Genomic DNA, 27702 nt, shown 5'->3' on the forward strand with positions numbered 1-27702 from the left:
CCAGGCTGGCAACTTGCCCTGCGTCTCCACCTGTTGACCAAGTCAGAAACTCCAAACCATCCTCCTGGGTTTTATGAAGGGTTCATTATACAGTCACGATTGAGCAAATCATTGGCCACTGGTGATTGATTTAACAGGGAAGTGGGGGTTACTGAAAGTTCTAACCCTCTATTCACAAGGCTGCTTCCATCCTTAGGTGCTTTCCAAAATTGTATCATTAACATAACAACACCCCTCCACACACACAACACTCAAGAAACTCAAAGAGTTGTGGGACCCGTGAGCCAGAAATTGTGAAGGAAGACCAAATATGTATTTCTTATAAATCACAATATTGCCAACCTGTCCCATTTTTTGTAACAACACTCCCAACAGTACGGGAATCGTGCCAACTAGAAAGCCATGCAGCCAAACCCTTCTCTAGGAGCCAGAACGCAGGCTCAACTGAGCAAAAACAAATGCATGCAGAATGGTAACTTCCTGACTCTGAGCTCGGAGGAACAACTCATCAAGAGAGAAATACAAAGAACCAAAGAGAACCAGAAAGACCTCCAACATCTGACCTAGAACTTATTCTTGGGGGTCAACCTGAGGCCTAACAGCAGTTTTCATTTTTATATTAGAATGACTTCCTGGGAAAGAAACTACATTAGCACTTCACTACACTCCTCTCTCTACTATGCAACATAGAGCAAGTAACTTACCTATCTTATTGGGATCGTCTCCAGGCTTAATCTGAATAAGAAGATTTTTAGTAGGAAATACTTGCAACCCACTGGCTCCACCAGCAAAGACCAGGCCATACTTGTTGGACACGGCGAGCAGATTTGAGCGTTCCTTGGGCAATTCCTCAGGGGAGTCAAAGATTCTCACCTTCTTCAGGGCTCTGAACTGAAAATCCTGTTTTGAGAGACCAAAACGAGATCAATTCAGGGAAAGGGGGAAATTAAATAATGCCTGGCATAATCCAGTAGACTCAATTCCAGTATAACAAAAATACATATTATCCTAAGGCCAAGGACTGTGTGGCTTAGTCATTTTTAAGCTTCCTGTACGTATTGTGGTATTTGGCATAGTGTTTATTAATATGTATTGAATGAAATAAAACTTATTTATTTAAATATCTGAGGATATGTTTGTTTTTAAATTGATTTTAGAGAGAGAAAAACATCAATGTGAGAGAGAAACATCGATCATTTGCCTCCTGTACATGCCCCAAATGGCGATCGAACCCAAAACCTAAGTATTTGCCCTGACCAGGAATCGAACCTACAACCTTTTGGTGTATAGTACAATGCTTCAACCAACTGAGCCACCCTGCCAGTGCCAATGAAATAAAAATTTTAAAAATTTTTCATGAAACCTTTCTTGACTAATTAAGCTCACACTGAACTTTTTCTTTTCCGAATCCCTAGTTTATTTTTCCTCTTAACCACGACACAGGCCAGTGTTATTCTTTATTATTATTTTTTGGGTACGTGCCTCTAGCGGGAACCGAACTTGGGACTTTCTGGTCCGTAGGCCAATGCTCCAACGGTTGAGCCAAACCGGCCAGATTATTTATAATCTTGTCCTATTTTGCAGTATGCATTGTCTCTTGACCCAGAGTAGTGCTTAATAAACTGTTAAATACTGAAAGCATCACTCAGCTACACTGTAACTTGAATATCCGTGCAGTACTGAACAAGTGTATATGGAGATAATGACCACAGAAAGAGAACCAAATCCCAAGAACTGACTTACCTGTATCAAATGCTACACAAAATTCTACCACAAAAAAAGAACACATATGGTCAGTCTCTTGGTGTTCAAGACCCTTAGCCCAGGCTAGAAGGCTAGGCATGGGTTGACCCATCCACCTCTGGAGCCTCACCTCACAACACAGTTTTCCTGCCACAGTGCACCCTCACCTCTGCCACCTCCAGCTCCCACTGATGTCCAGTTTTCATTTCCTTCCACTTTCGTGCTCCTTAGTACCTCAGGGCCTGGGAGCCTTCCCCAAACTCCTGTCAAAGCCCAACTCACCTGGTCTATGAATTTACCTATATGCTCTCAAAGACAATTTTCAGTATGCACCACTTCTTGGTAAGAAGAGTTCCATAAGTTTACCAATCACTACGCTGAGTTGTAGTATAAAAGGGTTTTTTCCCCCTTCCATTCTGGCTTACCTCTAAGTTGAGGTTTTGGTTAAAAGAATGGGAATCCCCTTTTGCTTACACTCCCAAAGTGTAAGAGCCAAAGACAGCCTTTCTCGGCCTTCACTTTTGTACACTTAGTATTTCATAAAGGATCCCAACGTACCCCACGTACTGATTTCCTTGGATTTGATGCTTAACAATCTTAATTTCCAACAGAGTATGGTGATCAGAAATCTACACAGCTTTCCAGGTGAGACCACAGTATAGTATCATACAGGAGTAGAATAAAATTTTCAGTCCTTTTGGTAATTCTTATCCTGATAATCCAAAATATCTTATTTGGGTCTTGGTCACAAAGATGCGGAGAGCCAGTGGGATGAAGAGGCAAAGGGCACTCTCCTTCTGTTGGAATCAGTAACATCTTCTAAGTCGGTGGTCCTAAAACCCCTTTTCTCTCTGGCCAGCGTATCTGAGGAACATGGCATACTCTCATTGGGTGGCTCACCCAGGCAATGATGCTGAGGAAGAGAGAATCACTAGTCTCTGAGGTGTGGGTTACTACTCCTTAGATGCACTTCAGTGATTTGTTGTTCAAACGCCTAAAATCTTCCTGCAACTTACTCCCTTTAGGTGTTTATAGCCATCACTGGGATCATCTGCCTCTCTCTGCAGTTTTCTGACTTGGGCAGATTTCCAGTACCAAAACATTCTTCCTATTCCAAGTAACTAAAGTTTCCTGTAGGACAGTTGATGAACCCTGGTTCTGCATTAGGCAAGCCTGGACCACCTTGCAGAGGTAGTCCAGTGACAGCGAAAAGGACAGGGTATTCAAAACAAAACACAACAAAACACAACAAAGCACCACCTGGATTTCAGCCTCCCTTGTCAAGTGTGACTTTGGGCAAGTTACTTTCCCAGCCACTATTTCACAGGGTTGCTGTATGAGTAACAGTGCCTACCACACAGTAAACGCTCAATAAACAGCGTATTAGCCCTGGCCAGTTTGGCTCAGCGGTTAGAGCGTCGGCCTGCGGTCCGGAGAGACCCGGGTTCGGTTCCAGCTAAGGGCACGTACTTCGGTTGCAGTTTGTCCCCGGCCCTGGTTGGTCGTGCGGGTGGCAGCCACTCGATGTGTCCCTTCACGTCGATGTTTCTCTCTCCTTCCTCTCTCTCCCTCCCACTCTATCTGTACAAAAAATGGAAAAATATCCTCGGGTGAGGATAAAAAAATAAAAATAAAAAAATAAATAAAAATAAATCAACAGCGTATTAGCACGACTCCGACCTCCACACGATAGGATGGCTCGCAGGACGCCAACAAGGGCAAGGGGGCTATCACGCGGGCGACACTGCGCAGTGTCCCAGGACGTGCAGGTGAAAACTCTAACGAGGCAAAAGTTCAATCAGGGGGCGGGGCAGCCGGCACCAGCGCTGCGCCGTTCAGCCGGGCTCCAAGGCGACGCCGGGACTAAGGAAGAGAGGGAAGCCCTGGCCAGTCTCTGACCTTCATCTCCCGCTCAGGGATCATAGCATCCATCTCGTCTCCCATCGCGCCACCCTCAGTGGGTCGAAGCAGCCGCCGCTGCCGCCGCGGCCTTGCCCGCACAGCCCAGACCGCTCCGAGGCCAACTTCTTCCGCTCAATGCTAACGACGCGCAGCACACTCCGCATTTCCGGCGCGCTTTGGTGGCGTCACACGCTTTCGCCCACGGTGTGGTCCAGGGAGGCCGAGGACCGTCTGAAGTCGCGCGCTCTCTTAGCCGCCGCCTCCCATTGGCCAGCTCCAGCCGAGTAGGGGGGCGGGGCCCCGGGACCCGCGCGCCTGCGCCCTGGAGCAGGCTTCGTGTTGGTTTCTTTCATAAGACTGCGCATGTCCCAGCGCTCCAGGCTCAGTGTTGATTTGAGACTTCACAGTAACACTTGGATGTAGGTGGTGGTTATTATTATTTTAATCCTTACTCGAGGATTTTTTTTTTTTTTTTTTTTGCATTTATCTTCAGATAGAGTGGGAGGGAGGGGGGGAAGAGGGAGAGAGAAACATCGAAGTGAGTTTGGTCGCCACCCACAAGACCCTAGTCGGGGCTGGGGAAAAATACAACTGAGGTACGCGCTCTTAGTGGGAACTGAACGCAGGACTCGTGTGCAGGCCGAGGCTCAGACTGCTGAGCCAAACCGGCCTGGGCTGTAGGTGGTTATTAATACCTAGTTCCCGATTCAGAGAAGTTAGGAACTTGACCACTATTTACAGGGGCAGCTTTTGAGAAGGGCTTTGGAGGGGGGTGTGGAGGAAAAGAGGTTCAGGAAGTGGATGTGGTAGGGTCTCACCAACGGAGACCTAAGGGGAGGTTAAAGACCACCAAACATCGGCTTTGTTTACTCTTTTCAAGGTAATCGTTTCCGAAGCAAAAACCTGGAAACCGCAAAACACTTGTGTGTTATTTATCTTCTAGACTAGATCCTAGTCACCTACGAGTCATTGCCATATAATCGATGAGGTAACTGGAAGCACAGAGAAGTTAAAATTACCCAGTGCCCCTAGTGTAGGAGGGATCAGAATTCAGCTTGTCTGGATATGCTCAATGATGACTATTATGTAGACGTTTCTATCTAAGAAATGCCCTAGGACAGAGGTGAACTTGGAGCTGGGGGTGCGAGGGACATATTCTGCCACTTACTTTTTGGTTTTCAGCAAATTGTGGATCTGCTCCAAGCCTGCTTCTCATTTATAAAACAAGGATGACACATAGAACCTGTCTCTTTGGGTTGTTGTGAGGAGTAAATGAAGTTCCGTGTTTAGCAGAGCCTGGTACACAAGACACGTTCATTCAGTTACTATCTTAGCTAGCTCTTCAGAATTTGTTGAGCCCCGGAACCCATCCCCAAAATATACCAATCAAGACATTGATAAGTTTGTCTGTTTTATTTCCAGTATGTAGAGATAATATCCAGCACCACACACATTCACATGCACGCACACACACATACTGCATCCACCTGAACTTGCCCGACACACTCCTTCCTTTTGAGTTGCAGGGACAAAGCCACACTTGGCAATCCCCAAGTTTCTGGTTACATTAGTTAGATTTGGTCTTTCAGGAAGAACACAGATGAAGATCTAAGCTGAGCCCTTACCCAGAGAAGTAGAGTGCTAGAGTCAAGAGCCACAACCTGAAATACATGCAGAACCCCTTTTCCAGGGGCCATCCTTGAGCCCCTGTCCCTCTAGAAGAGAGCTCTTTCCTGCCCTTTCCAGAGCTGAGGACACACCCACTTGCTCTCCTCCCTTAAGTAGTCTTTCCTGTGGTCTTGTAAACTGTGGGTCCTATTGAAATAAGCCTGGTTGGCTCTGCCCTCCTTTCTGAGTGAGGATCAGGTACACTATGATGGGTAGGCAAGGAAAGCTTGACCTTGCTCAAAGGTCTCATCCTGTCCCAGAGAGGAGAGGTAGGGGGAAGGGGTAGGAGCAGGCAGTTGCTTATCTAATGATCGCAGGAGGAAAAAGCCAAGGCAGGGAAGGGGGCGGGGTGAGATTTTACATTTACAGGGTGAACTGTTTTGCTGGGTTTAAACTTCAACTAAGCCTGCGCATTTGAGCAGCTCCTTAGCCTGAAGATCAGCCAGTCATGGCCAAATAATCTTGCTCCTGAACTGGTTGAGACTGATTAACCCGAACTGGCCATTTTCCCATCCCCTACCTGCACCACTCCCTCAGGCTGCTGTAAGGACAGCTCCTTGGACCCTTGATTATGGGCCACTGAGGAGCCACAAGGAACCCACACTGGCTCCAGCCACCAACAGCCCCGAGACCTCGCCACTTCAGGTTTGGCAAAGGCTTCTCTAAGATCTTTGCCTAGTCCTGGGCCCATCTTGCCCCCACCCCCAGGATTGCAGTGCAGTCACTCCATAGCCCCCCCCCCCCTTCCTAACATTCATCTCACTTGTCCTTGTCCTGGTCTGACTTCCTCACTAGACTCTAAATATGAGTCTGTCTATTTTACTACTGGGTTCTTCGCTCTTGGCCCATAACAGGTGCTTAATAAGTATGTTAAACGGATGAATGCATCTAAGTCATGAGCAGGCAGGGTCAGGGACTCCAGAACACAGGTAGGGTCAAGGCTAAGGTTCCTGCTCAGCCAACATGGGGCCGAGTGTGACACTTGTGTGAGTTCTGAGAAGTAGCTTAGCTGAGAACGCAGGGTTGCAGAGGTGGGCCTCGCCCTCACCCAAACCCTGATGCTGACTCGGAGGCACTGGGAAGGTGAGTCCTGGCCCGGAGTCTTTTCCCGGGGCTGTCCCTCCCTGCCCCTTCCCTTGTTTTCATCCGAGGCAGCGCAGAGCAGACACGAAGCATGGAGAGGGCATCTGAACACCTGGGCTCCAGTTCAGACTCTTGCATCTCCAGACTAACCCCTGGCCTTGGGCAAGGCACTTCATCCCTGTGGGCCACCAGTTTTCTCCCCTGTGACATGAGGGGACTGGCTCAGCTGACCTACAGGGTGAATCAGGGCTTTAAACCCTGTGCGTCCATAATAAAGGACACAGGAGGCCCCAATCCAATGCCCAAGCTCAAGGTCTGGGGCGATTTGGAAAGGGCGAGATGAGTTAGACAGTGGACACAGCACACGTCAGGACACAGTGCGGGGTCTTAAAGCTTATAAGAGGGGGTCAATAAATATCTGTTGTATGACTGAGTGAATGAATGAATGAATGAGTGAATGAATGAATGGTGTAAGGTGGGAAGGCGAATGGGGGAAGCACAGTCCGCTTTCAAGCAGACGGATCAGAAAGGCAAAGTCCTATTCCCAGGTCTTGGCTTAACGTTGTGCTCTTTGCCACGAGCGTTCTGTTCTCCGTTCTCCTAACCTGTTGTCCTCAGCATCCTCCCTGAAAGGTGGGACTACAGTGAGATGACCCTCCTCCCCAAAACTGCTGGCCTCGCCTCTACCTCCAAAGCCCTTTGCTGCCCAGCAACAGACAGGGCTCCCTCTGAGCTTGCCGGGAAAGGTGTGGCCAGGGGAGCAAGGCCAGAGGATTTCTTCCAGAAACTTCTTGAAGGGCTCAAATGGCCTCCTTCCCGCCTTCTGTCACCTCACTGAGGATGAGAAGCTGGTCGAGAGGGGCATCACCTGGGGAGGTGGGGCAGTGCGTGGCCACATCCTGGACTACCCAAGAGCACTAGAACCTGTGTCCCTAGCGAGGCTCTGCAGCCTTGTCCCTACTCCAAGGTCTCCTGGAAGTGGCCAGGCCCGTGAGCCCGGACTAAGCTCGGAGACCCCCAGGAAGAATGGACAATACCAGCTCCAAGCGTGGGGACCCCAGGCTTCTAGCCTCCCTGCCCTAGCTTTGCCCTTTCCGGTTTTTGGTTTGATATCAGCCCTTCTGCACGGGTGGGGGTGGGGTGGAGGGAAGGATGGAAGAAGAGAGGGAGGGGCTCCAGAGCCCTTTTAAGGCAGATAATTTGTGCTTTACAAAGAGATCACTGATCCTGCAGGTGAAAAAAAAACAAAAACAAAAGACAAATAAAACATGCCCAATGACCAAGAAACCCAAATAAGACAAAATACAAGGAGTCCAGAGGGCAGCAAGATCAGGAGGGAGGAACAGGGCAGGGGGGGAGGGGCAGGTCCAGGCAGGTCCTCAGGGCAGGCTGGCAATGTCTCTCTCTGGAGGGGGGCCAGCCGGCTTGGGGCTGCTCTCGTTGGCTTTTCCTTCAAACATCATGACTCTGGTTTGGAGATGGAGGAAAAACAAAAACAAAACACAGCATTAGGACCCCTGCCTTCTCCAGCCTTCCACCTGCAGGGTCCTCAGCAGAGCGCCCTCCATCCATTTTCCATTGGGATTTTCTCAGAAGCCCAGGATGGCAGCTATGGGAGCCCTTCTGCACGGGTGGGGGTTGGGTAGGAGCCCATGGAAGGGGCTCCTAGACCCATTTTACTGAGGAGAAAACTGAGGCGCAAAGTGGCACGCAGACAGTCCAGGCAGGAAAGACTCGGATCTCTGACTTCTAGGCCATGCACTTTCTCCTAACCACAGTGCCCAGAGGAGGGGGAGCTAGGCTGGGCCATGGCTCTGCTCAGAACCCCTTCAGAACTTCAACAACTTCCCACTGCTCTGAGAGCCAAGTCTGGGGAGTAGAGGATAAGGGTTCACAGTGTAGCCTTGGAGGGAAACAGCTGGATTTGAGTCCCAGCCCTACTATTTCCCAGCTGGTATCTCCAGAAAGACACTCAACCCCTCTGATGCTTAGTTTCCATCTGGAGGTGAGGGTGCCAAGGCGCTTATGACCTGGAGCCGGTCCAGGCATCAGTGCCCTACTCCGTCTGCAGTCATCCCTTGGCTGGGCTCTTCCAGTCCCCTGGCTCTAAATCCCATCCAAGGGGCGGCAGTCCACGAACAGCTTATCTCGGAGCTCGGGATCTCCTGCCAGCTCCCTCCTCGACCCCTCCCCTGGGCTGTCTGAAGGGCACTTCCCTCGAACATACTGAAACCTGAACTCCTGATTCCCGCCTCCCCCACCTGCTCTTCCCTCTAAGCAAACAGCACAGCCACTCACTCAGTTACTCAGACCCCAGACTTTAGAATCAGCAGACTCCTCGTTTTCCTTTACACCCCGCATCTGGACATGGAGCAAAGCTTCCAGCCCTACCTCCCAAATCACTCCGATGCCAACAGCTCCTGCCCACCTCGACTGCAGCCTCCCTGTGGCCACTCGCACCCCTGCCAAACCAGAGGGGGCCTGTGAAAAGTCAGTCTCCGGCTTAGAGCACTCTAGTGACATCCCTCCCCTGAGTACAAAATGCTAAGCCTAAAACGAACCACTAGCAAGGTCTTAAGTGTCTCCTAAGGAAAATGAAATGTGTATAGTTATGGGTAAAAGACAAGTCACTAGTCTGAAATGAAAATGAATTCTCATGGTAAAATACTAGCCTGGCCAGGCTGGTGTGGCTCAGTGGCTGAGCGTCGACCCCTGCACCAAGAGGTCGTCAGTTCGATTCCTGGTCACGGCACATGCCCAGGTGGGGGGCATGCAGGAGGTGGCCAATCGGTTTCTCTCTCATCGATGTTTCTGTCTCCCTCTCTCCCTCTCCCTTCCTCTCTCTCTCAAATCAATAAAGAAAAAAACCCTTTAAAAATATACTAGCATGTCTGTGCTTGTACAGAGTGTGCTGCTGAACAGAGAGGGCTTAGAAAAGTACATGCAGTAAACAGAGGTTTGATAGTTCGTTCTAAACCTAAGGGGGAAAATTCATACCTTGTATTTCCGATATTTTGTACATGACTATATTACTATACACATGAAGATTTGTGAAATTTGAGTTAGTCATTTCTTTTATGAAGTCAAATCATTGTATTTATTTATTTATTTTTACAGCTGCGTCAGTTCTGATTGGTCTGGACTCCTTCAGCCTATCAGTTTTTTGGTTTGTCTTTTAAAATAGTAAAATGAGTGTTTTGTTTGAAAGAAATAAACAACCCAAAATGCTAAGCCTGACTGGGGCCTAGCAGGCGCCCTATCCCTTAGCCCCTGCCCACCTTTGCAGACTCATCTGTACGTACCAGGGGTCCAGACACACTAGCCTCTGTGCTGTTCCTTAAAATCATGAGCACAATTCTGCCTCAGGGCCTTTGTATGTGCGGTGTCCTCTGCCTGGAATGCTATTCCTCACTCAGGACTCTGGTCAGATGTCACCTTCTCAGTGAGACCCTTCCTGCCCACCAGTGCATCATCTCTGTTCTTCCTCCCACTTTATTTATTTATTTATTTTTTATTTTTGTGGTACGCGCCCCTAGCGGAAACTGAACCCAGGACTCTCTGGTCCGCAGGCCAACGCTAAACCACTGAGCCCAACTGGCCAGGGCCCTCCTCCCACTTTATATTTCTTTGTACACCACTGCAATCTGTTTTTGTTTGTTTTCATTTGTCTCTGGCCATTAGGATGTAAACTCCACAAGGAAATCATCAACTTATGTGTCCCCAGCACCTAGAATAATTCCTGGCATATAGCTGGTGCTCAATACATATTTGCTGAATTAACAAATGATAAATCTAAAGAGTTAACAAGCAGACGAGTGGCTGACACATGATAAATGTCTGCTAGATCTTTGATGTCATTTTAATAGCGGCATCGCTCTGCTTGCTATTACCTGCCCTCTGCTTGCGTTCTGACCTTGGCGGTTTTCCCCCACCTCCTGCCCCGCCCCACCTCCTGCCCCGCCCCACCTCCTGCCCAGCCCCACCTCCTGCCCCGCCGCACCCACACTAAAAGCTCTGACCTGCCCACCCTGCGGCTCACTAGCAGGTTTCTGGAGCCTCAACGTCCCCTTTTGTAGAATGAGACAGGTATATTTGACATTTGGAAAAAAAGTTAATCTTATTTCGTGAAAACCAAGTGAGGTCCTTTTCAGCTCAAACACCATGAGAATGTACAAGGACTGTCTCTGCAGCTCCCCAGTGGGGTAGCTCCTGTGTCCGGCCTGTGAGATTTGCCGTCAGCCAGGCACTGGGCTAGACTCTTCATGTGTGTCATCTCATGAATCCTCAGGACAACGCTTCAGGAAAGACATTTATTACATCTCTATCTTACAGAGGAATAGCATGGAACTCTACCTCCCTTTGGAGCCGGTTTTAAAGTGCTATAGTCTGCTCACGACAGCCCCCTGGGGTAGTAGGGCCACTTTACAAATGAGAAAACTGAGGTTCAGAAAGTTCTGCCCCGAGTTTTGTCACCCTCACCGCCACCATCATCACAGTCGCCACTTAACTGAGCGCTGATGCTACCAGACCCGCTACAGGCTACTTTCACCTGCAAGGTACATGCTAGCGTGACATTCGACAGATAAAGAAGTCAAGTTCAGAGAAATGAAAAGCCTTGCCCAGCGGGTCACACAATGCGTCACCTCCTGGCTGGGGGATGGCTGACGCGCCCGAGCCCGGGGCCTCTCCACACACAATGACTTGGCCTTCAGAGACCCCAGGAGAGGCAGGGAGGTACTCACAGCTTGAGGACAGCCGACCGTTTCCCCAGCATCATGTTCACAAAGTCTCGGTAGGAGATGGTGTCGCTGACCCCACCTGTCACCTCCGAGATCATCTTCTTCATCTCCAGGTGGGTCTTGGGGACCCCAAGCTTCTCCATCATCCTCTTTAGAGACATCAGGTCTACCAGAAGAAAAGCAGACCCTTTAAAGTGGAGGCAGGCAGCAGGGGTCAGTGAGGAAGCTGGCAAAGCTCCCTCTGAACCCCACACCCAGAGGAAGCCCAGCCGGACAGCCTCTCCCTGGAGACTGCAGTCACTGGCCTTGCTCCTCTAGGGAGAACGAGCCTATCACGCCCTCCCTGCTCTCTTCGGAGGCAATATAGACGAGTGGTTAGGGAACATAGGCTTCTCGTGTCGCACAGACATGGGTTGGAATCCAGCTCTGTTTTTTCTGGCTGTGGGACCTGGGGCAAACTACTTAACCTCTCTGAACCCCTGCTCCCATCGGTGGTCAAATAGACTGATGGGATCATCAGGAGGAACGATGCCCGAGAGGCACCTGGCACTAAGCAGGTGCACAGGGATAGAGCAGCTATTCTTTACTATTATCTCTGCTCCTCCCTGTGGCCGGGGGAGCCACGGGCTGGCTGCCCAGCGAGCCGGAGGTCACTGCCCAGCGAGGGGGGGTCAGGGAGTTGGCCTGAGCCCTGGCATCACAGTCATCTCCAGGGGCCAGGTGGCAGCTTCTCCCGTCTGCTACTGCCACCCTGCTGTCCAGAAGGCAGAGGGGGCCAACAATGCCCCGCAGAGCAGGAGAACCAACAAAGGAACAAAATTCCAGACAAACAAGGGAGGCACCAGAAAGTCACTACACCCTGAGGAGTTGCTGCCTCTGATCCCCCGGCTCCCAAGATCTGAGGCAATTTCCTTCAGATTGTTCCATTAACAATGGGTCAGCAAAGGACGGCGGGCCAGGCGGCCTGGCAGGGGCTGATGTCGGGCCAGGCAGGACTGCGGCCAGACCCTCGGTGCCAGGGCGGCCAGGGCATTTCAAAGAAAGCTGGGCAGCCTTCTACAGGAGAAAGCGAGGTCTCCCACCGCTGCTGCCGGACTCTAAACCGGCGAGACCTTTCTGGAAAGCCGCTTGGCGGGATGCTTCAAAAACCCCTGACCCAGATTGTCCAATTCCTGAGATCTACTCCTAAGAAATAATCAGGGATGTGGACAAAGATTCATGTGCAAAGATGTTCTTCACAGGATTATCAATGGCACTCAGGCGTTGGCCGAATAAATGACAGTCCCTCCCCGCAACGGGATATTCTGCAGCCACTAAATTATATTTCAAAAGAAAAGTTAATCATATGCCAGAATACTCACAATATGTTATTATTTTTTAAACAAAGGAGGTTCTAAAAGTGGTGGAAAACAGCGTTTGTGGTCAGAACAAAGCGTGGAAGAAATACACCAAGCTGTTTACAGCAGGTATTTCTGGGAGCTGGGATGTGGGGGACGCGTTTTTGTCTGGCTTTCCAAAAAGTGTTATGCTGGAAATGTATTCCCTCAATAAGTGTTCTTCTAGAGAAGACAATGTTTGAAGGGGGGACAAATGAGAGAAGACAGGAGAGGAGAAGCCTGGCAACACGAGCTCAGGGTGAACCGGGCAGGGATGGGCCGGGCCTGCCACTTAACTACCCCCTGCCCCGAGCATGCCGTTTCCTCTTTCTGAGCCTCTGTTTCCTCATCTGTAAAATGGGGATAATTAAACCAGCCTTCACCGTGTCATTCTGTTACAGGTGAAGGTCAAGACATGTGGATATAAGTGCCATGGGACAGGTGTTTGTCGCTCCCAGTATCTGGGCGGCAGGACAGGAAAAGGGTCTGTTGGAGGAGGGAACCGATGTACCTGAAGGCACCTTGTCAACTGCAGGACAGTGTACAGATGGGAGGAGAGGCTTGGGGACAAAGGAAATGCCAGCCCCCTGGGCCAGGGCACCAAAAGCCTGAGCATGTCCAGCCCGGCAGGGGCGGCCCTCTCTACGCTGGGCCCTGGGGTGGGAGGCGGAGGTGTGGGCAGTGCGGGGGTCGGAGAGGGAAACGGTCAGAAGGGAGGGGTGGGGCGACGGATCCAGGACACCGTGAAGGCAGCTGCTCCGCCGGCCCAGCCTTTCGAGAAGGCTTCAGTGTGTGCGCATCAGGCTCACGACCCCTCCCCCGAGCTGGTGAGTCTGTGGGCTCTCTGGACCTTCACACCGTCCACCCACCGAGCATCCTCGTCCCCGCACTCTCGGGCCTCACTCACCAATCTCGCCTTCGTTGTTCAGGTCAAACTCCATGTACTTCTCTGGAAACCACAGAGCAAAAAGGGCATTAGCTTGGAGGGCAGGGTGGCCCCTGCAGGGTCCCAGTGCCTCCCCAGGGGCAACTGGCCAGGTCCTTGGAGAGCCCACACCTAACTCCTCACCCCAGGTGAGGGTCCCGACACGAGTCTTATCATCTTAGTGTCCTTGAGGAAAGAGCTTGTCCTGTCTGCACCCCCCTCCCATGGGCACCATGGAGAAAGGTGCCCGGGAGGCCACTGGTCCTCTGCTGAGGAGGACAGCTCCTTCCTCCCAGCCCCCACCACTGACGGCTGCCTGCGTTCGAATCGGCTCCAGTGGCCACAGTAGATTCTGGCCCAGGAGACAGACTGGGTGGGGCTAGGAGGGCAGGGGGAGCAAGCACCGCCTGTCAGTCTCAGGTGTTCTCATGGGCCGCCAGGTGTGGGGACCACTGACAGGGCGGCCCTGTGCTTTGGAACCTTTGGGTGCTCTTCCAGAAGAAATGCCCTTGGGCCTGCCCTCGACCACAAAGTGGGACACACAATGTCCGAGGACACACAGGCCCTCCCCACAAACCTCACCTGCAGACTGAATTAAACGTCCCTGATCAAGGGGCCCAGGGGACCGCTAACAGCAAGGGACAATGACTGGGGCACCTTGGTACCTTCTGTCGTGGGCAGTGTGTGCAAACAAGGCCTGTGACCCTGGCAGGTCAGCCCTGCCACAGAAGAGCAGGGCCCCCCGGGTCTACTCTGCACGGAGCAGCCAGTGCGAGGAAGCCAAGGTCTCCCAGTCTCCTTCGAGGCCCCATGACCTTCAGGAGCATCTGCCCTCCACCCCTCTGCTCCATCCACTGACCCTGGTGTACCTGGCCCAGTCCCCACCTGCTCCTGCTCGGGGCTGGCCACCCCGTGTCTGGAATGTCCCTCCCAGGTAATCCCAGGGCTCCTCATGCCATCAGGGCCTCACAGCACCCCCCCCCACACACACACAAACACCTACTATCCCAGAGACCTCTGTCCCTTCTCCCAGAGCCACCTCTGGAGAGTGAGCCCACTGATAACCAGAGAGAAGGGAAGGGCTGTTCCTCCAGGGTGAGGCTCCTATGGCTGGCTGGCTGCCCGGGTGACAGGGCAGGGAGGGGAGTATCTTTGTTCTAGTTCTTTCTTTAATGTAAAATGCATATCTTACAGAGGTTAAGAGCAGGCATTCTGGAGTGAGACCAATATGGGTTCAATCCCCAACTCTGCCCTAGGTGAGCTGTGTGACCTCAGGCAAATGACCCCTCCTCTCTGAGCCTGAATTTCTTCTCTACATTAAAGATGTCATCATCTCCTTCCTGGCTGGATTGGGATGATTCAGGGAGCTCACAGCACGGCATTCAAAGTGCTTCCCACAGGTCAATGTCCAACAAATGCTTAGCCGTGGATGTTCGGCCAGGACAACCAATGGTACCCAGCCTGAGGAGCGCTTGGCAGGGTCCTGCGTTGGAGCAGGACGGTGGCCCACACTGCCAAGGCTTTCGAAGATATTTGCATGGTCCTCCCATGTGCCCTGAGGGCATCTCCCTGGCAGGAAAGGTGGGTCTGTCTGCTCCTTATGTGCCGGGCTCCTCTCCTTTCTTGGGCCGCTGGCTGGGAACCAAGCGCCAGGGCCCGGAACAGAGGGACCTTTATGCGGCCCCCTCCCCGCGCTCGGGCTCCCAGGGCCCTGTTTTCTTTTCATCCCGTGCTGCCGGGATTCAATGGGCAGAAACTCTGCCCCCTGCTCCAGCGCGGAGACACAGGCGTCCATTCTCCACAGGGGCTCCCGAGGCGCTCCATGGTGGAGGGGGAGAGGCCAGGGCTGCTACAAAGAGCTGATTGTGTGCTGGGGCCGGGAGCGAGCAGGGCCTGGGCAGCGCGACAGGAGCCAACCTGAGCCCTGCGGGGCAGCTGTGGGGAGAGGCAGGGGCAGGCTGAGGTCTGTAGGCGAGGGGCGAGGGGCAGGGGCCAGGGGCGGCTGGAGGCAGCCTCTAGCCGGACACCCTGTCTTGCAGCCCACCGGGGACAGGGGCGTCCTGGAGGAAACAGGAGTGCAGCCTGGTCCTATGGGGTAAGGAATTCCATGCCGGAGGGCCTGGGAGGGGGGCAGTCAGCCCAGCTCACCTTTGAAGGCTGTGAGCTTTTGTGGCAGGTCCTCCTCATCGCTGTACTTCTGGTCACAGAGAAACTCCTGGAGAGGTAAGAAGGCAGAGCTGAGCAAGGTGTCAGCGGGCGGAACTCACCAGCACAGGCCCATTGCCCCGGGCCTCCTCGCCCCAGGGCAGGAGATTCCAGTGTCTGTCCTGGCCTCCTGGCAACCCTCAGGGCACACGAGCAAAGGAGTCCAGCCTGTGGGTAGAAAGTGTGCTGAGCAGCTGGAGTGGGGCCTGGGGGTCTGCTCTAGAAGACACACGTTCAGTCAAACTAAATTATGGTGCAGGGACCTGGGGCGAATCCGGGAAGCACTGAGCCCCAAAGACAAGCGCCCCGGTTTCAACATTAATTCTTAGTAGGTGATCCTAGCACAGTCATTTCTCTGATTGTCCACGCTTGTCTCCAAATGAGTGTGATTGTCACAGCCACTTCTGGAGTTTGTATGAGAATCCGAGGAGAGTGCGTGTATGACTCTTGGCACATAGCAAGTGCTCAATAAACAGTAGCTGTTGTGTTATTAGTTTCCGTTCTAGCCAGAAAACGACTGTACATTGTTTGGGAGGTCACCTACCCCCCCACACCACCTGCAAAACACACACACCTGCCCCTCAGATGCTGGGAGAGTTTCAAATGTGTCCTTTCAGGACCAGATGGGGAGGGTCGGGGGACACTAACAAGAGCCCCCAGAATGAAGCACTTATCCACAAGATCTGTTTGGACCCCCCAGGAGGCCCAACAGTTTCCCATTTTACAGATGAGAAAATTGAGGCTCACACAGCTAGAGCTTCAATTCAGCTCCGTCTCATTCCAAGTCTGCATTCTTGACCTCAACCCTAAAAGACAGGCAGACAGCCCCAGCCGGTTTGGCTCAGCGGTTAGAGCATCGGCCCATGGACCAGAGAGACCTGGGTTCGGTTCCTGCTAAGGGCACGTATCTCGGTGGCAGTTTGTCCCCGGCCCCAGCTAGGGTCGTGTGGGTGGCAACCAGTGGATGTGTCTCTCACATTGATGTTTCTCTCTCTCTCCCTCCTGCTCTATTTGAAGATAAATGCAAAAATGCCCTCGGGTGAGGATAAAAAAATAAAATAAAAAGATGGGCAGACAGCAGGCATTCATCTGGCTGTAAAAACTAAAAGCTACCATCTGTGAGCACCTGCTGCGCCAGCACAGGGCCAGGGATCTGACTTGACTCGGTGCTAATCTCCGGCTGCCCCGGAACCTGAGCCTGTGTGCAACCTGGGAGGCAGGGGTGCACGCCCACCCTTGCACTGGACTCCAGAGATGCCCTCTCTTCCCTGGACTGCACTTTCCTCATTACTGAGCCGACGGGACTCGGGCACCGCTCCTCATTCGCTCACCCATTCAACAGTTTTTGAGGGATCACAGTGTACACCTGCTGTTCTAGGCAGCAAGGGAGCAGGTGAGACCAAGACCGAGGAGATAAGGTCCTTATCCTAAAATTACAGGGCGTGTTTAAAGAGATAGAAAATGGTATCTAGGTCAATCCCTCCATCTGTTCCTAAATTCCTGCTTCTGCTTCCCACTAACTGATGACTGGCTCTGTACTTACACATCTCCTAGGACAGGGAACTCACTACCTTTCCAGCCTGCTGTGTAGACCCCCAAGAAGCTTAAAGTAGCACAAGAGAGTGTCAAAAACCTAAACGATGATCAAACACTCTGGGTTTGGATCTCAGTCCCCTCTTACTAACTGTGAAATGGGCACAAATATACCCACCTCCTTGGGCACCTGTCCCTCAACAGGGATAACCAAGCTCGTGTGTCAGTGCTCAGTAAGCAACAGGTATGATTTGATGTGAAGCAGAATAGGACCCCCTCCAGGGTTCAAGTGTCTCCATGTTAACTCAGCACCCTTCGACAGAGAAGGAGCAACCCACCTGCCAATGTGACCCGCCTCGCTGGGTACTGTGCTATCCCGTTAGTTCCTCACTCTTATGCTGATTTTACAGAAAAGAACAGGAGGACCAGAGAGGTGAAATAATACTCCAAAGTCCCAGGCAGCTGAGGAAGCACAGGCTTGGTTTGGAATCTGGGCCTATCAGACTCCGGGCCCTGTGCCTCCAGCAGCCTAGTGGAGGTGGCCCCAGCCCATGGCTCGGCCAAACCTCACTGCCATGCACGGCCCTACCTCCACTCAGCTGGAGCTCCGTCCAGGACTTCCCTTGCCCTTGGCTCCCTCTTACAGCTCTTTTCCACTGCTGACCCGAAGTGGGACAATTCACTCTTGTCTGTGACCCTGAGCAAACCAGGACCTCCCGGGGTCACAGATCCCAAACCTGCCCAGCAGAGGGACAAACAGGACAGTGGGTCCCAGACTTCAGGGCAATGCACAAAGAAACATTTCCAAACAGTTAAAAATAGGGGGAGGTGCTACCTAAGACGGCCACATCTGTGTTGCCAAGGAAAGGCTAAACAATGACCGCAGACTGCTGCTGTACGTTCAGCAAGGGACAGTTCACACAAGTAGGAAGTTAATAATCTCAGAAGTTTTAAATGGAATCCACCTAGCCTATATTCAGCTCACTACAGTGGCCGTGTTCCCCCCACTTCATCACGCAAGGAACTGGGAAACCTTCGTGGGGAGCCACAGGCAAGGGCTGACATCTGGGACTCTTTCGGGGGAGAGCTGAGGGCCCTCCCAGCACCTATATTCGGGTCGACCAGAAACCCTGCACCAGCCCAGAGCCCATCGGTGCTGTGTACTGACCACTTCTAGGGATCCGGGCAGACTGGGTTCCAGGGGTAGGACATGGGCCTTGGTGCTGGAGACAAATCGCAGACATGAACAAGAAAGAACCAGGCCGAGATTGACAGCAAGGACAAGAATGCGGAGGGACCTGTGGACGCCCCTTTGCTGGATCAACCCCGGCCAGGCTCGCTCCCACCGCGCTCCGCTGCCTGGCCTGTCAGCCCCACAGGTCCACGTGCTCTCTGCTCGCCTCCTTCAAGCCCACTCAGCTGCCACCGTCTCAGAGGCCACCCCACCGCGGCCCCCGCCTCCACTTCCGGACACCCCCTTACCTTCCTGTGTTTCTCTTTCTTTTCTTCTAATTATGTTTTTTTATTTTATTTATTTTTTTTTAGAGAGAGAGAGAAAGGGAAAGATAGAAACATCGATCAGCTGCCTCCTGCACGCCCCCTACTGGGGATCGAGCCCCCAACCCGGGCATGTGCCCTGCCCAGGAATAGAACCAGGACCTCTTTTTTTTTAATCCTCACCCGAGGACATTTTTCCATTTTTTTTGTTCAGATAGAGTGGGAGGGAGAGAGAGGAAGAGAGAGAAACATCGACGTGAAAGGGACACATCGAGTGGCTGCCACCTGCACGACCAACCAGGGCCGGGGACAAACTGCAACAGAGGTACATGCCCTTAGCGGGAACCGAACCCGGGTCTCTCTGGACCGCAGGCCGACACTGGAACTGCTGAGCCAGACCGGCCAGGGCGAACCAGGGCCTCTTAGTCCATGGCATGATACTCAATCCACTGAGCCACACCGGTTGGGCCTGTGCGTCTCCTTTTATTCCATGAGACAAACCACCTCCTGCTACAATTTAATGGCTTATTAAATTGTAGGTTCCACATAGTAGGTGCTCATTAAATATTGGGAGGATGAGTGAACAGATCGAGACAGAGAGGGTAAGTAATATGTTCAAAGCAGCACAGCTAGTGAGTGGTCAAGCTGGGATTAAACTCCACACAGGAGGCCACTTGGTCCCCTCCCTGCACAGGGCTGGAAAGAAAAAGTGACCTGAGGAAGTGGGTGTTGGAAGGATGATGGGAGGAGGCAGGCCCGTGACCACAAGTTCTCGAAGCACATGTTTACTGTCTCCTGCCTCAGGGCTGCCAAGCACCCAGCAGTGCCCAGCACACAGTAGGTGCTTAACCGACATCTGTTGAATGAATGGAGAAGCCTGCCCTCCGGCCAGTGACCTCCTGCACTCTCCCCCTGAAATGGGAGGGCAGTGTGTGCACTTGTGTGACACAGACTTGGGGGTGGAGGGGACATGCAGAGATTGGAATCATATTTTTTCTTAGAGCCAAAAATGACAAATGCTTGAGCCAGAGTGACCAGGGGTGGGAAAAGCAGCTGACCCATTCGGGCGTGGGTAGGCAGCCCTTGCTGACCCTGGGCCGTGGGCAGCTGTGTGGACTGTGACTTTGGCGGAGGCCAGGGCAGCAGGCGGTGGGCAGCAGCGCCGTTGGCTGGGCTGCCAGCTCCCACTCCACCTCCAAACTTTGGATCCTAAATTCCTACCATGCAAAGCCCACAGCTCCCTCCCCTTCGGGTGTCCGTCCCATATCTCTGCCCATCCTCGGGGCCCAGCCATGCCCAGTGGGCAGGTACCCTATCTGTCCAGACTCCAGGACCCCTGGCTGCCCTGACTCTGGGTCCCCAGGCAGAGGAGAAAGAGAGAGGTCAGCCCCTTTGGGAAGAAAAGCAAAAGCAGAAAGCAAAAGAGGGCAAGCTGCAGCCGGAATGCCTGGGTTCGAACCACTCAGAAGCTGAATGAAAAGTACTTCATTGGTCTGGGCCTCAGCCTCTTCATCTGCAGAAAGGATACAGTGTCTCATGGGCTGGCTCTGAGAATTACAGTATGTAAGTAAATTCATGTAAAGTGCTTACACGGTGCCTGGCACCTGGTAGGTGCTAGATAGATGTTGTTCATTGTTATCTTCTAACATTTGTATCTGTGTGATCCACTGATGGCCCCCCGCAGCTCACCACGCAGACCACCACGGACTGGTAAACAGGTCAGGAGCAAACCTCCTTCCCGGCTCAGGCCGGTTATAATTTCTCTTTCCCCTCTCTGATCCCCACTTGACAGATGGGACAACTGAGACCCAGAGAGCTTGCTCGACTTGCCCCCGATCGCAGTTTGAACAGTTCAAGGGCTGTCTCCCTGCGCCGTCCCAGCCCCCTCCCTGCGCTGAACGAGAAGGTGGCCTGACTACAGGTTTCTGAGCAAAGAAAGTCAATACTGGGAGTTACTTTCCCTCTTGGGCAGCTGCAGAAAAAGGCTATCCCGGAGCCAGGGACCCACTCTGTAGCCCTCCAGGGGACTGGGTGTGGGGGTGGTTTACTCCAGCCCACTGTCCCAAATGACCAGTTTTTTTTTTTATCCTCACCCGAAGACATTTTTTCCATTTTTTGTTTCAGATAGAGTGGGAAGAAAAGAGAGAGAGAGAGACATCGACGTGAAAGAGACACATCGAGTGGTTGCCACCCACACGACCCAACCAGGGCCGGGGACAAACTGCAACCGAGGTACGTGCCCTTAGCGGGAACCGAACCCGGGTCTCTCTGGACCGCAGGCCGACGCTCTAACCGCTGAGCCCAACCGGCCAGGGCCCAAATGACGAGTTTTTACAGCTGTACAAACTGCCTGCCTGGCTGGTGTGACTCCATGGTTGAGTGTCGATCCATGCACCAGTTCGATTCCCGGTCAGGGCACATGCCCAGGTTGTGGGCCGGATCCCTGGTGAGGGGTGTGCAGGAGGCAGCCAATCCATGTTCTCTCTCATCAATGTTTCTATCTCTCTCTCCCTCTCCCTTCCTCTCTCTCTAAAATCATAAAGAAAAAAAATTTTTTAAAAAAGAGAAAGAAACTGCTGTCCGGGCCTCCAGGTATGAGGGGCAAGGTCAGAAGCTGTGGTGGCCTGGTCAGTCCCTGGCAAAGAGCCAGGAAATGCAAGCAGGCAGGAGCCTGGGGGCGGAAACAGGAAGCTGTGAGCTGAGCAGTCACTCCCCGAGCCAGAGTGCCCACAGGCGAGGCCCAGGATGACGGAGCTGTGAAAACATCCACCCAGCCCTGGCCGGTGTGGCTCAGCGCTGGCCCACAGACCAGGGAGTCGCATTTTTGATTCCGGTCAAGGGCACACATCTCGGTTGTAGTTTGGTCCCCGGACCTGGTTGGGGTTGTGCGGGAGGCAGCCAATTGATCTCTCTCTCACATCGATGTTTCTCCCTCTCTCTCTCTCCCTCCCACTCCATCTGAAGATAAATGGAAAAAATAAAAATAAAAACATCCACCCAGTTACAGCATGTGGAAGGGACTCCTCAGAGCATCCAGCTTGTCCTCTTTGTTCAATGGCTGGGGAAACTGAGGCCTCAGAAGGGAAAGGTCTTGCGCAAAGCCACAGTGGTCAGAGCCTCACACATGCTCCCTGAGTGTAGAGTCTGGGCTATAGAGGGGCAGGGGAAGGATGTTAAATCAGGTTGCCTGGGTTTAAATCCCAGATCTAGCACTTACTAGCTCTGTGGCCCTGGGCAACTTCCTTTACTGCTCTGGGCCTCAGTTTCCTCATCTGTGAAATGGGACCATATAATAGCATCTCCTCACTGGGTTGGATTAAATGAGCTAACTGCAGAGATCTTTACTAAGTGTTAGCAATTATCTTTATGCATTTGGATCACCCACAGAGACCACTGTGAGCAGGAGAAGAGCAGAGAAGTGACCCAGCCACACTTCCTGTCCCACATTATGCCACGAAGTCCCTCTGGTAAGCCTTGACCCTCTGGCCTTCCGTCCTCAAGGGCAAGCTCTGCTTTGTCCTTGGACACCTGGCTGACCTAGCCGTGACAGGCCATCCGCAGCAGGGGGAGGGGCAGAGCGCTCCGTCTCAGCCCTGGGGGACAGCGCACACCTCAAGCCTGCTCAGTGCTGCTCCTTCCCACCCCCAGGAGCCCCATCCAAGTGCTCATGCCCAGGAGGGGCTACTTCCCAAACCAGCCGAGATGGGCAGCCCCTGCTGTGTCTGGCCTTTGGATCCTTGCCACCTACCTGGTTCTCCCCACCCCCACCACCTCCACCCCAAACTTAACTCTCTTTCTGGGCCGGTACCTCTAGCACCTGCTCCCGGCTGCTTGCTCCTGGCCCTCCGGGCTTGTCTTTATGTATTAGCTGGAGCAGAATTTTGGGGCGGGCAGATATCACCATCTTGGAGGCCATCTAAGGGGCTGGTGGCTGAAACCCTGGGCGAAAACCCCAAGGCCAGGCGTCACGATACCAGGCTGTGGGGCCTGTAAGTCAGCCCACAGGTTTCTTAAAGGGCCAGGACCAGGGCACAAGTGCCCAGCCTGGTGCCTGGCGAGCAGAGGAGTCTGTAACATGCACCTGAAAGAACAGCTCACATTCCCCGCAGCAGCTCCGGGCCTCATCCGGACGCTGTGTCCTCGCCAACAGATGGGGCAACTGGAGAAAAACACCCATCAACCACAAAATAAAGCAGACCCTGCAGAAATTCCATCTCTAGCTTCCTGTGACATGGCCACACTGAGGTCGTGACTGGCCGGACCTGTGAGGACACTGAATCCTCGGAGGCTCACGTGGCCGCTTATCACCATCTCCCTTATAATATATTAAGGAAGAGCAAGAGAGACGGGTGCCCAGTGATGCCAGCTGGGCACATTCACCTGGGCAGGGATACAGTGGCACTGCCAGTACACAGGAAAAGACACACCTGCGTAGTACCTGGGTCAGGTCTCAGAGGTCCCCCATTGCTCAGGGAGGGGCCGGGACATATACCCTTCTGGGCAGAGACACATGGCCCGCTGTGCCCAGCTCTTCCCAGTACAGATGGCACGTGGGTCCTGAGATAACTACGAGGCACCAAAGTGCTACAGGGAACGCTGAGTGCCCTTCACTCGACCCAGGAGGGCTGGGAGGGCGGGAGAGTAGCCAAAGATCTTTATCCACCGAAGCAAGAAGCCTGTGTCACAGCTAGGCCATGCCCACCTGGCAGACAGGGGCCAGGGCAGGCTATGGGCGGCGTCTGAAGTTAGACTCCTGGCTCTGCCACTTCCTGGCTGGATGACCTTGGCTGAGCCTCTGCTTCCTCATCTCTAAAATGGGAGCCCTTGCGATCCGTGCCCCATGCGATGTTGACACATTCTTGTTGCACGTCTTTCTAATCAGACGTTCCTTTGACAGGAGTCAGTGACACGGTGCCAGTCAAGCCCCAGGCACGCCTCCTGTTATTTTGTTAAAGATCCTGGCCTCTGGCCAGCTGAAGCTGCAGCCCTCGATGGCCTCTAGGGTAAGAGCACCCTGAGGGGCACCCATCCAGCCCCGACGCTTCTCTCTGCCTCCTGTGGGAAGCTGGAGAGAATGTGTCCTGTAGCCATATAAGGCTGGGCCTGCTGGCCTGGGGTCACCTGCCAGGCCATCAGGGCTCAGAGAATGTCAGCTATGTGGGGGGAGTAGGAGGTGTACGCCTGTCCTGCCTGCTCCAGTAGTGCAGAGAATGTGCGCGCGCACACACGCGCACACACACACACACACACACACACACACACACACACAGCACAGAGGTGGGGGTGGGCATCCACAGAGGAAACCCAGTCAAGTTCAGAAGTTGACAGAATAGGCTGGGTTCAAGTGTGGCTGTTTAAACCCAGGCAACTGACTCGACCTCTCTGAGTCTTGTTTCTATAACATGGGAATACACACTCAGGGTTAAAGTAAGCGTTCAACAAGATAATACCCAAAGCACGCCTGCCACACTGCCTGCCACACTGCCTGGCACATGCCCCGTGTGCAGAAAATGATAGCAAAAGCTACAGTGAAACCAAAAAAGTGCATTTCCATTCAGCTCCGCCAGGACCTCTAGGTCCACCCAAGTCTCTATTTTCACTCCTGAATCCTTATAACAGCTAAGAGTGAGCTGCCCTGCTGGCCCACCCTGGAGAGTGGGGGAGAAAAGCCTCAAAAGGATGTCGATCCTAGAAGCCCCCAGAGCTGCCAGCCAGGCCGGGCTCTGCCCTGGGCAGCAGCCGCAGAGGTACCCAAGCACGTGAACTGAGCATGCAGTCCCGTCCTTCCCGGCTTCCAGCTTCCACGGGGCCACAGGGCAGCTGCTCAGTTCAGCCCACCAGTGAAGCTGAACCCCAAAGGAAGGCCGGTCTGGCTGTCAACATGGCTCTCTCTAGAACCTCCACTATGGCCATGGTCATGAGAGAAATGGACTCAGACCCTCCAACAGAGAGACTCCCTCAGAATCTGCCAAGAGCTTCACCTGCTCATCTCCACTGATTGTTGGAGGGGCTCGGAGCAGAACAGGGGTCATGGTTTCCATTTCAGGCAGGGGAAGACTATTCTTCCAAGTGAAGTGGTTGCCCAGACTGAGTGGCCAGCAGGGGCCACGGGCAGCCTTGGTTTCCGCTCCCTGCACCTTTAAGCCCTAAACAAACTAATGATAACAATCATGACAGCAGCCAGCTCTCCTTATGTGCTTTACATAGATTATATCGCTGAAAAATCACAACAGCCTGACTACCATGATCTCAAGTGCCTTGCCCAAGGTCATAGAGCCAACAATACTCTGCCCCACCCCTTCCTCCCCTTTCTGACTCTAAACCTTGGTGGGGCTACCTTGACCTACTTCGGTAGGAAGCAGCTCAAGTTTCCGGTTTGATCCTGGAGCCTCCTTCCTCCAGGGGTTGAGAGCCGGAATCCCAGCAGCACAGCTCGCGTGGTGGTCTCAGAATAGCGTCTGGGCAGGGAAGGGACACTAGACTGCAAGTTCTGCCACTGGATCCTGTGTGGCTTTGGCCAAATGCTTGCCCTCTCTGGGCACTGGGGTCCCAAGGTGGTTAGACACAGACCCTTCTTGCTCTCCCTCTCCAGCCCCATGGCTGTCCAGCCCAGCTCCCGAGAGGCACGAGCCTTCCCCTTTCAGAGCCAAGCAAGTCGCCCTCCCAAAACAACCCTGTAGCCTCCCCAGCAGGGTTGGCATGGAAAGTCCCACACACTCAGCAACTCTGGTTTGTCCAGCTACAGTCACCTCTCCCCCATCCCAGCTGTCTCTGGCTCAGGGTCCTGCTGGCTGTGGGTGGATTCAGCCAGCTTGGAACCCGCCCAGCCCAGTGGCCCAGGGGGCTGTATGAGGTCAGGGTTCCAGGCTCCTGTCCAGAGGGCAGGAGCAGCCAAGACCTGCAGGCTGCAGAGTGAACTGGGAGGGGGCCCAGCAGCCTGGACCCCTGAGATCTCAGCCAGACATCCAGGCTCCTTTTCGGCTGTGCTCAAGAGGACACCAACAGGCAGGCTAAGGATGGCAGTGAGGGATCCTGAGGTTCCCAGCGCCCTCCACGAGATTCCTATAGCTAGTGGGATGAAATCAGACACGCTACCTAGTGCTAGATAATCCAAGAAAACCAAAGAGGAAATCCAGACTGCAAGCCCCCCAACGAAATACTGCAAGCATGCCACAGTGCCTGGCCCCACCCCACAGCCTCCCCCAGGACCCTGCTGACCCCATCAACTTTCCACTTTGGGACTCAGAGCTGGGCTTGAACCCTGGGCGCGCCATGGCCCAAGGGAGCCAGCAGAGGGAATGCCAGCCCCGCTTCAGGAGGCATGCCTCCACAACCAGTTAGGAAGGAACTTGGGAGATGTCCTTCTCAGGAAATAATTCTAGCACCATCCACAGAGGTCTTCCTTTGTTCTGATGCAGGGCGACCCTGGCTCTGAGAACAGAAGTCCTTGGTGAAGACCACAGAGCTGGTAAGTGACGGAGACCAGGTCACGCAGAACCACTCCGAAGGCCTTGGCTGTGCTACGTCCGAGCTCTGATGCTCTTCCGTATCTTCTACAATCTACATGGTCATTACACAAACGATTACGGGGCTCCCACTGTGTGCCAGGCAGCAGTCAGATGGCTTTCTGTATAGAAACCCACCAGGACCAGCAAGAAAAGCATCAAGGCGCTAAGGAAGCCTCTCCTAAAAGTTAGAGTGGAAAAGAGTTGTGAGGGTGGGTGTGGGGCAGACAGGAGGCCAGCATTTTCTTTTCTTTTTTTTTTTTGGTACATGCCCCTAGCCGCTAGGGCCTAGCAGGAACTGAACCTGGGACTCTCTGGTCCGCAGGCCGAGGCTCCAACCCCTGAGCCAAGCCGGCCAGGGGAGGCCAGCATTTTCTATGCTGTAGAGAGCACTGGCCGGTGAGTCTGGAGCCCAGGACGCTAACAGCCTCCTGACCCACACTTGCTGGGTAGCTGCTCAGCCTCTCTGGGCCTCCCTTCCGACTCTCAGCTGTAAAACCCGGACTGCTCGGGGGTGCCTTCCGGCGCCAAATCCCTGTGGCTGGTCCCAGGCGGCTTCCGGGGAGCCCCGGGCCCCGCTGCTATCGGAGCTCCTGGCGGGGCCCTACCTCCCCAGTCTAAGAGTAACAACTTGCAACCCGAGACGCCGGGCCCAGAACGTAGTGGAGGGGGTGGAGGAGGACCTACCTGGAGTCGGAGGCACAGGGACAGTGGCGGAGGGAGGAAATTGGGGGGAGTCCGGGGCGGGGAAGAGGAAAGGGGAGCATAGCCTCGCAGATGGCGGTGGGACCCGCGGGGCGTTGAGAGCTCTGGGGACGGGTGGCGCTCCGCTCCGGCGACTCGCAAGCTGCCCTCGCGGCGGGTTCAGAGAAGCGAAGGTGGCGGCTCGCACTTACCCGGTTGATCTCCGCAAGCCTCCTCTCCTGCCGGGCTTTGAGCAAGCCGAACGCCTTCCCTCCTGGAGGAGACAAAGAGACGGCGGGGGAAGAGGGGGTCTCCCCGGCCGCGCGCCCCAGGGGCCTGCGCCCGCTATAACGCGCTGCAGACCCCGCCGTCCGCCGGTGCGCACAGGTGGCGGCGGGGGCACGACGCGCGCGGGCCGGGGACGCGGGACAGCGTGCCGGCAGTGGGGCGGGGCAGGCTGCGGGACAGCGGGGGGCGCGGCGCCTACCTTGAAACCTGTTGCTGAGCGCGACCGACATGGTGAGCACGGGCCTCCCGCCTGCTCTGGGCTTCGCGGCCGGGCGAGGAACGAGGAGGGCCCGGCGCCTGGTCTGAGCTCCCGCGGCGTGTGGCGGCTGGACCGAGGGGCGGAGGGAAGGCGCGGGCGGCCGGACACACCCCTCCCTCCCTCCCTCCCCTCCGGCCCGCCTCCCTTCCCTCCCGCCGCCCGGCCGCCGGCATCAAAGCCGCTATTATGCGGGACGCGGAGCCCGCCGCCCGCCCCTCTGCTGGAGGACGCGGAAAATGCACGGCGCGGTGACCGCCCGTGGGCGCCTCCCTCTCGGCTCTTCCCGGGACCTTCA

At 53.9% G+C, this 27702-nt stretch overlaps 2 protein-coding genes across 5 annotated transcripts in view; both read right to left on the reverse strand.

The window, feature by feature from the left end:
* NUP214 (nucleoporin 214) overlaps positions 1-3797 on the reverse strand; it is an 89312-nt gene extending 85515 nt beyond the window's left edge. For both annotated transcript variants that reach the window (XM_036260780.1, XM_036260779.1), the window contains exons 1-2: positions 3643-3797; positions 705-900 (exon numbers count right to left, since the gene is read on the reverse strand). In XM_036260780.1, the coding sequence (XP_036116673.1) occupies positions 705-900; positions 3643-3687 (241 nt within the window). In that variant the 5' untranslated portion in view covers positions 3688-3797. The remainder of the gene's footprint in view (positions 1-704; positions 901-3642) is intronic.
* A 2269-nt stretch (positions 3798-6066) lies between these two features.
* On the reverse strand, positions 6067-27469 carry AIF1L (allograft inflammatory factor 1 like). Of its 3 annotated transcripts, none has more exons than XM_036261296.1 (6): positions 27348-27469; positions 27073-27134; positions 15585-15651; positions 13419-13460; positions 11139-11301; positions 6067-7863 (listed from the first exon to the last, which is right to left on the reverse strand). In XM_036261296.1, exons 1-6 carry the CDS (start codon positions 27376-27378, stop codon positions 7776-7778), a joined length of 453 nt encoding a protein of 150 aa, XP_036117189.1. In that variant the 5' UTR covers positions 27379-27469; the 3' UTR covers positions 6067-7775. The 3 variants fall into 3 exon arrangements, with proteins under 3 accessions (XP_036117189.1, XP_036117186.1, XP_036117188.1); XM_036261293.1 differs by having other exon boundaries at positions 11139-11322; XM_036261295.1 differs by lacking the exons at positions 27073-27134; positions 27348-27469 and adding an exon at positions 22480-22658.
* Positions 27470-27702: the final 233 nt, after the last annotated feature.

Source organism: Molossus molossus, unplaced genomic scaffold, assembly GCF_014108415.1.
Source record: "Molossus molossus isolate mMolMol1 unplaced genomic scaffold, mMolMol1.p scaffold_m16_p_14, whole genome shotgun sequence".
NCBI lineage: Eukaryota > Metazoa > Chordata > Mammalia > Chiroptera > Molossidae > Molossus > Molossus molossus.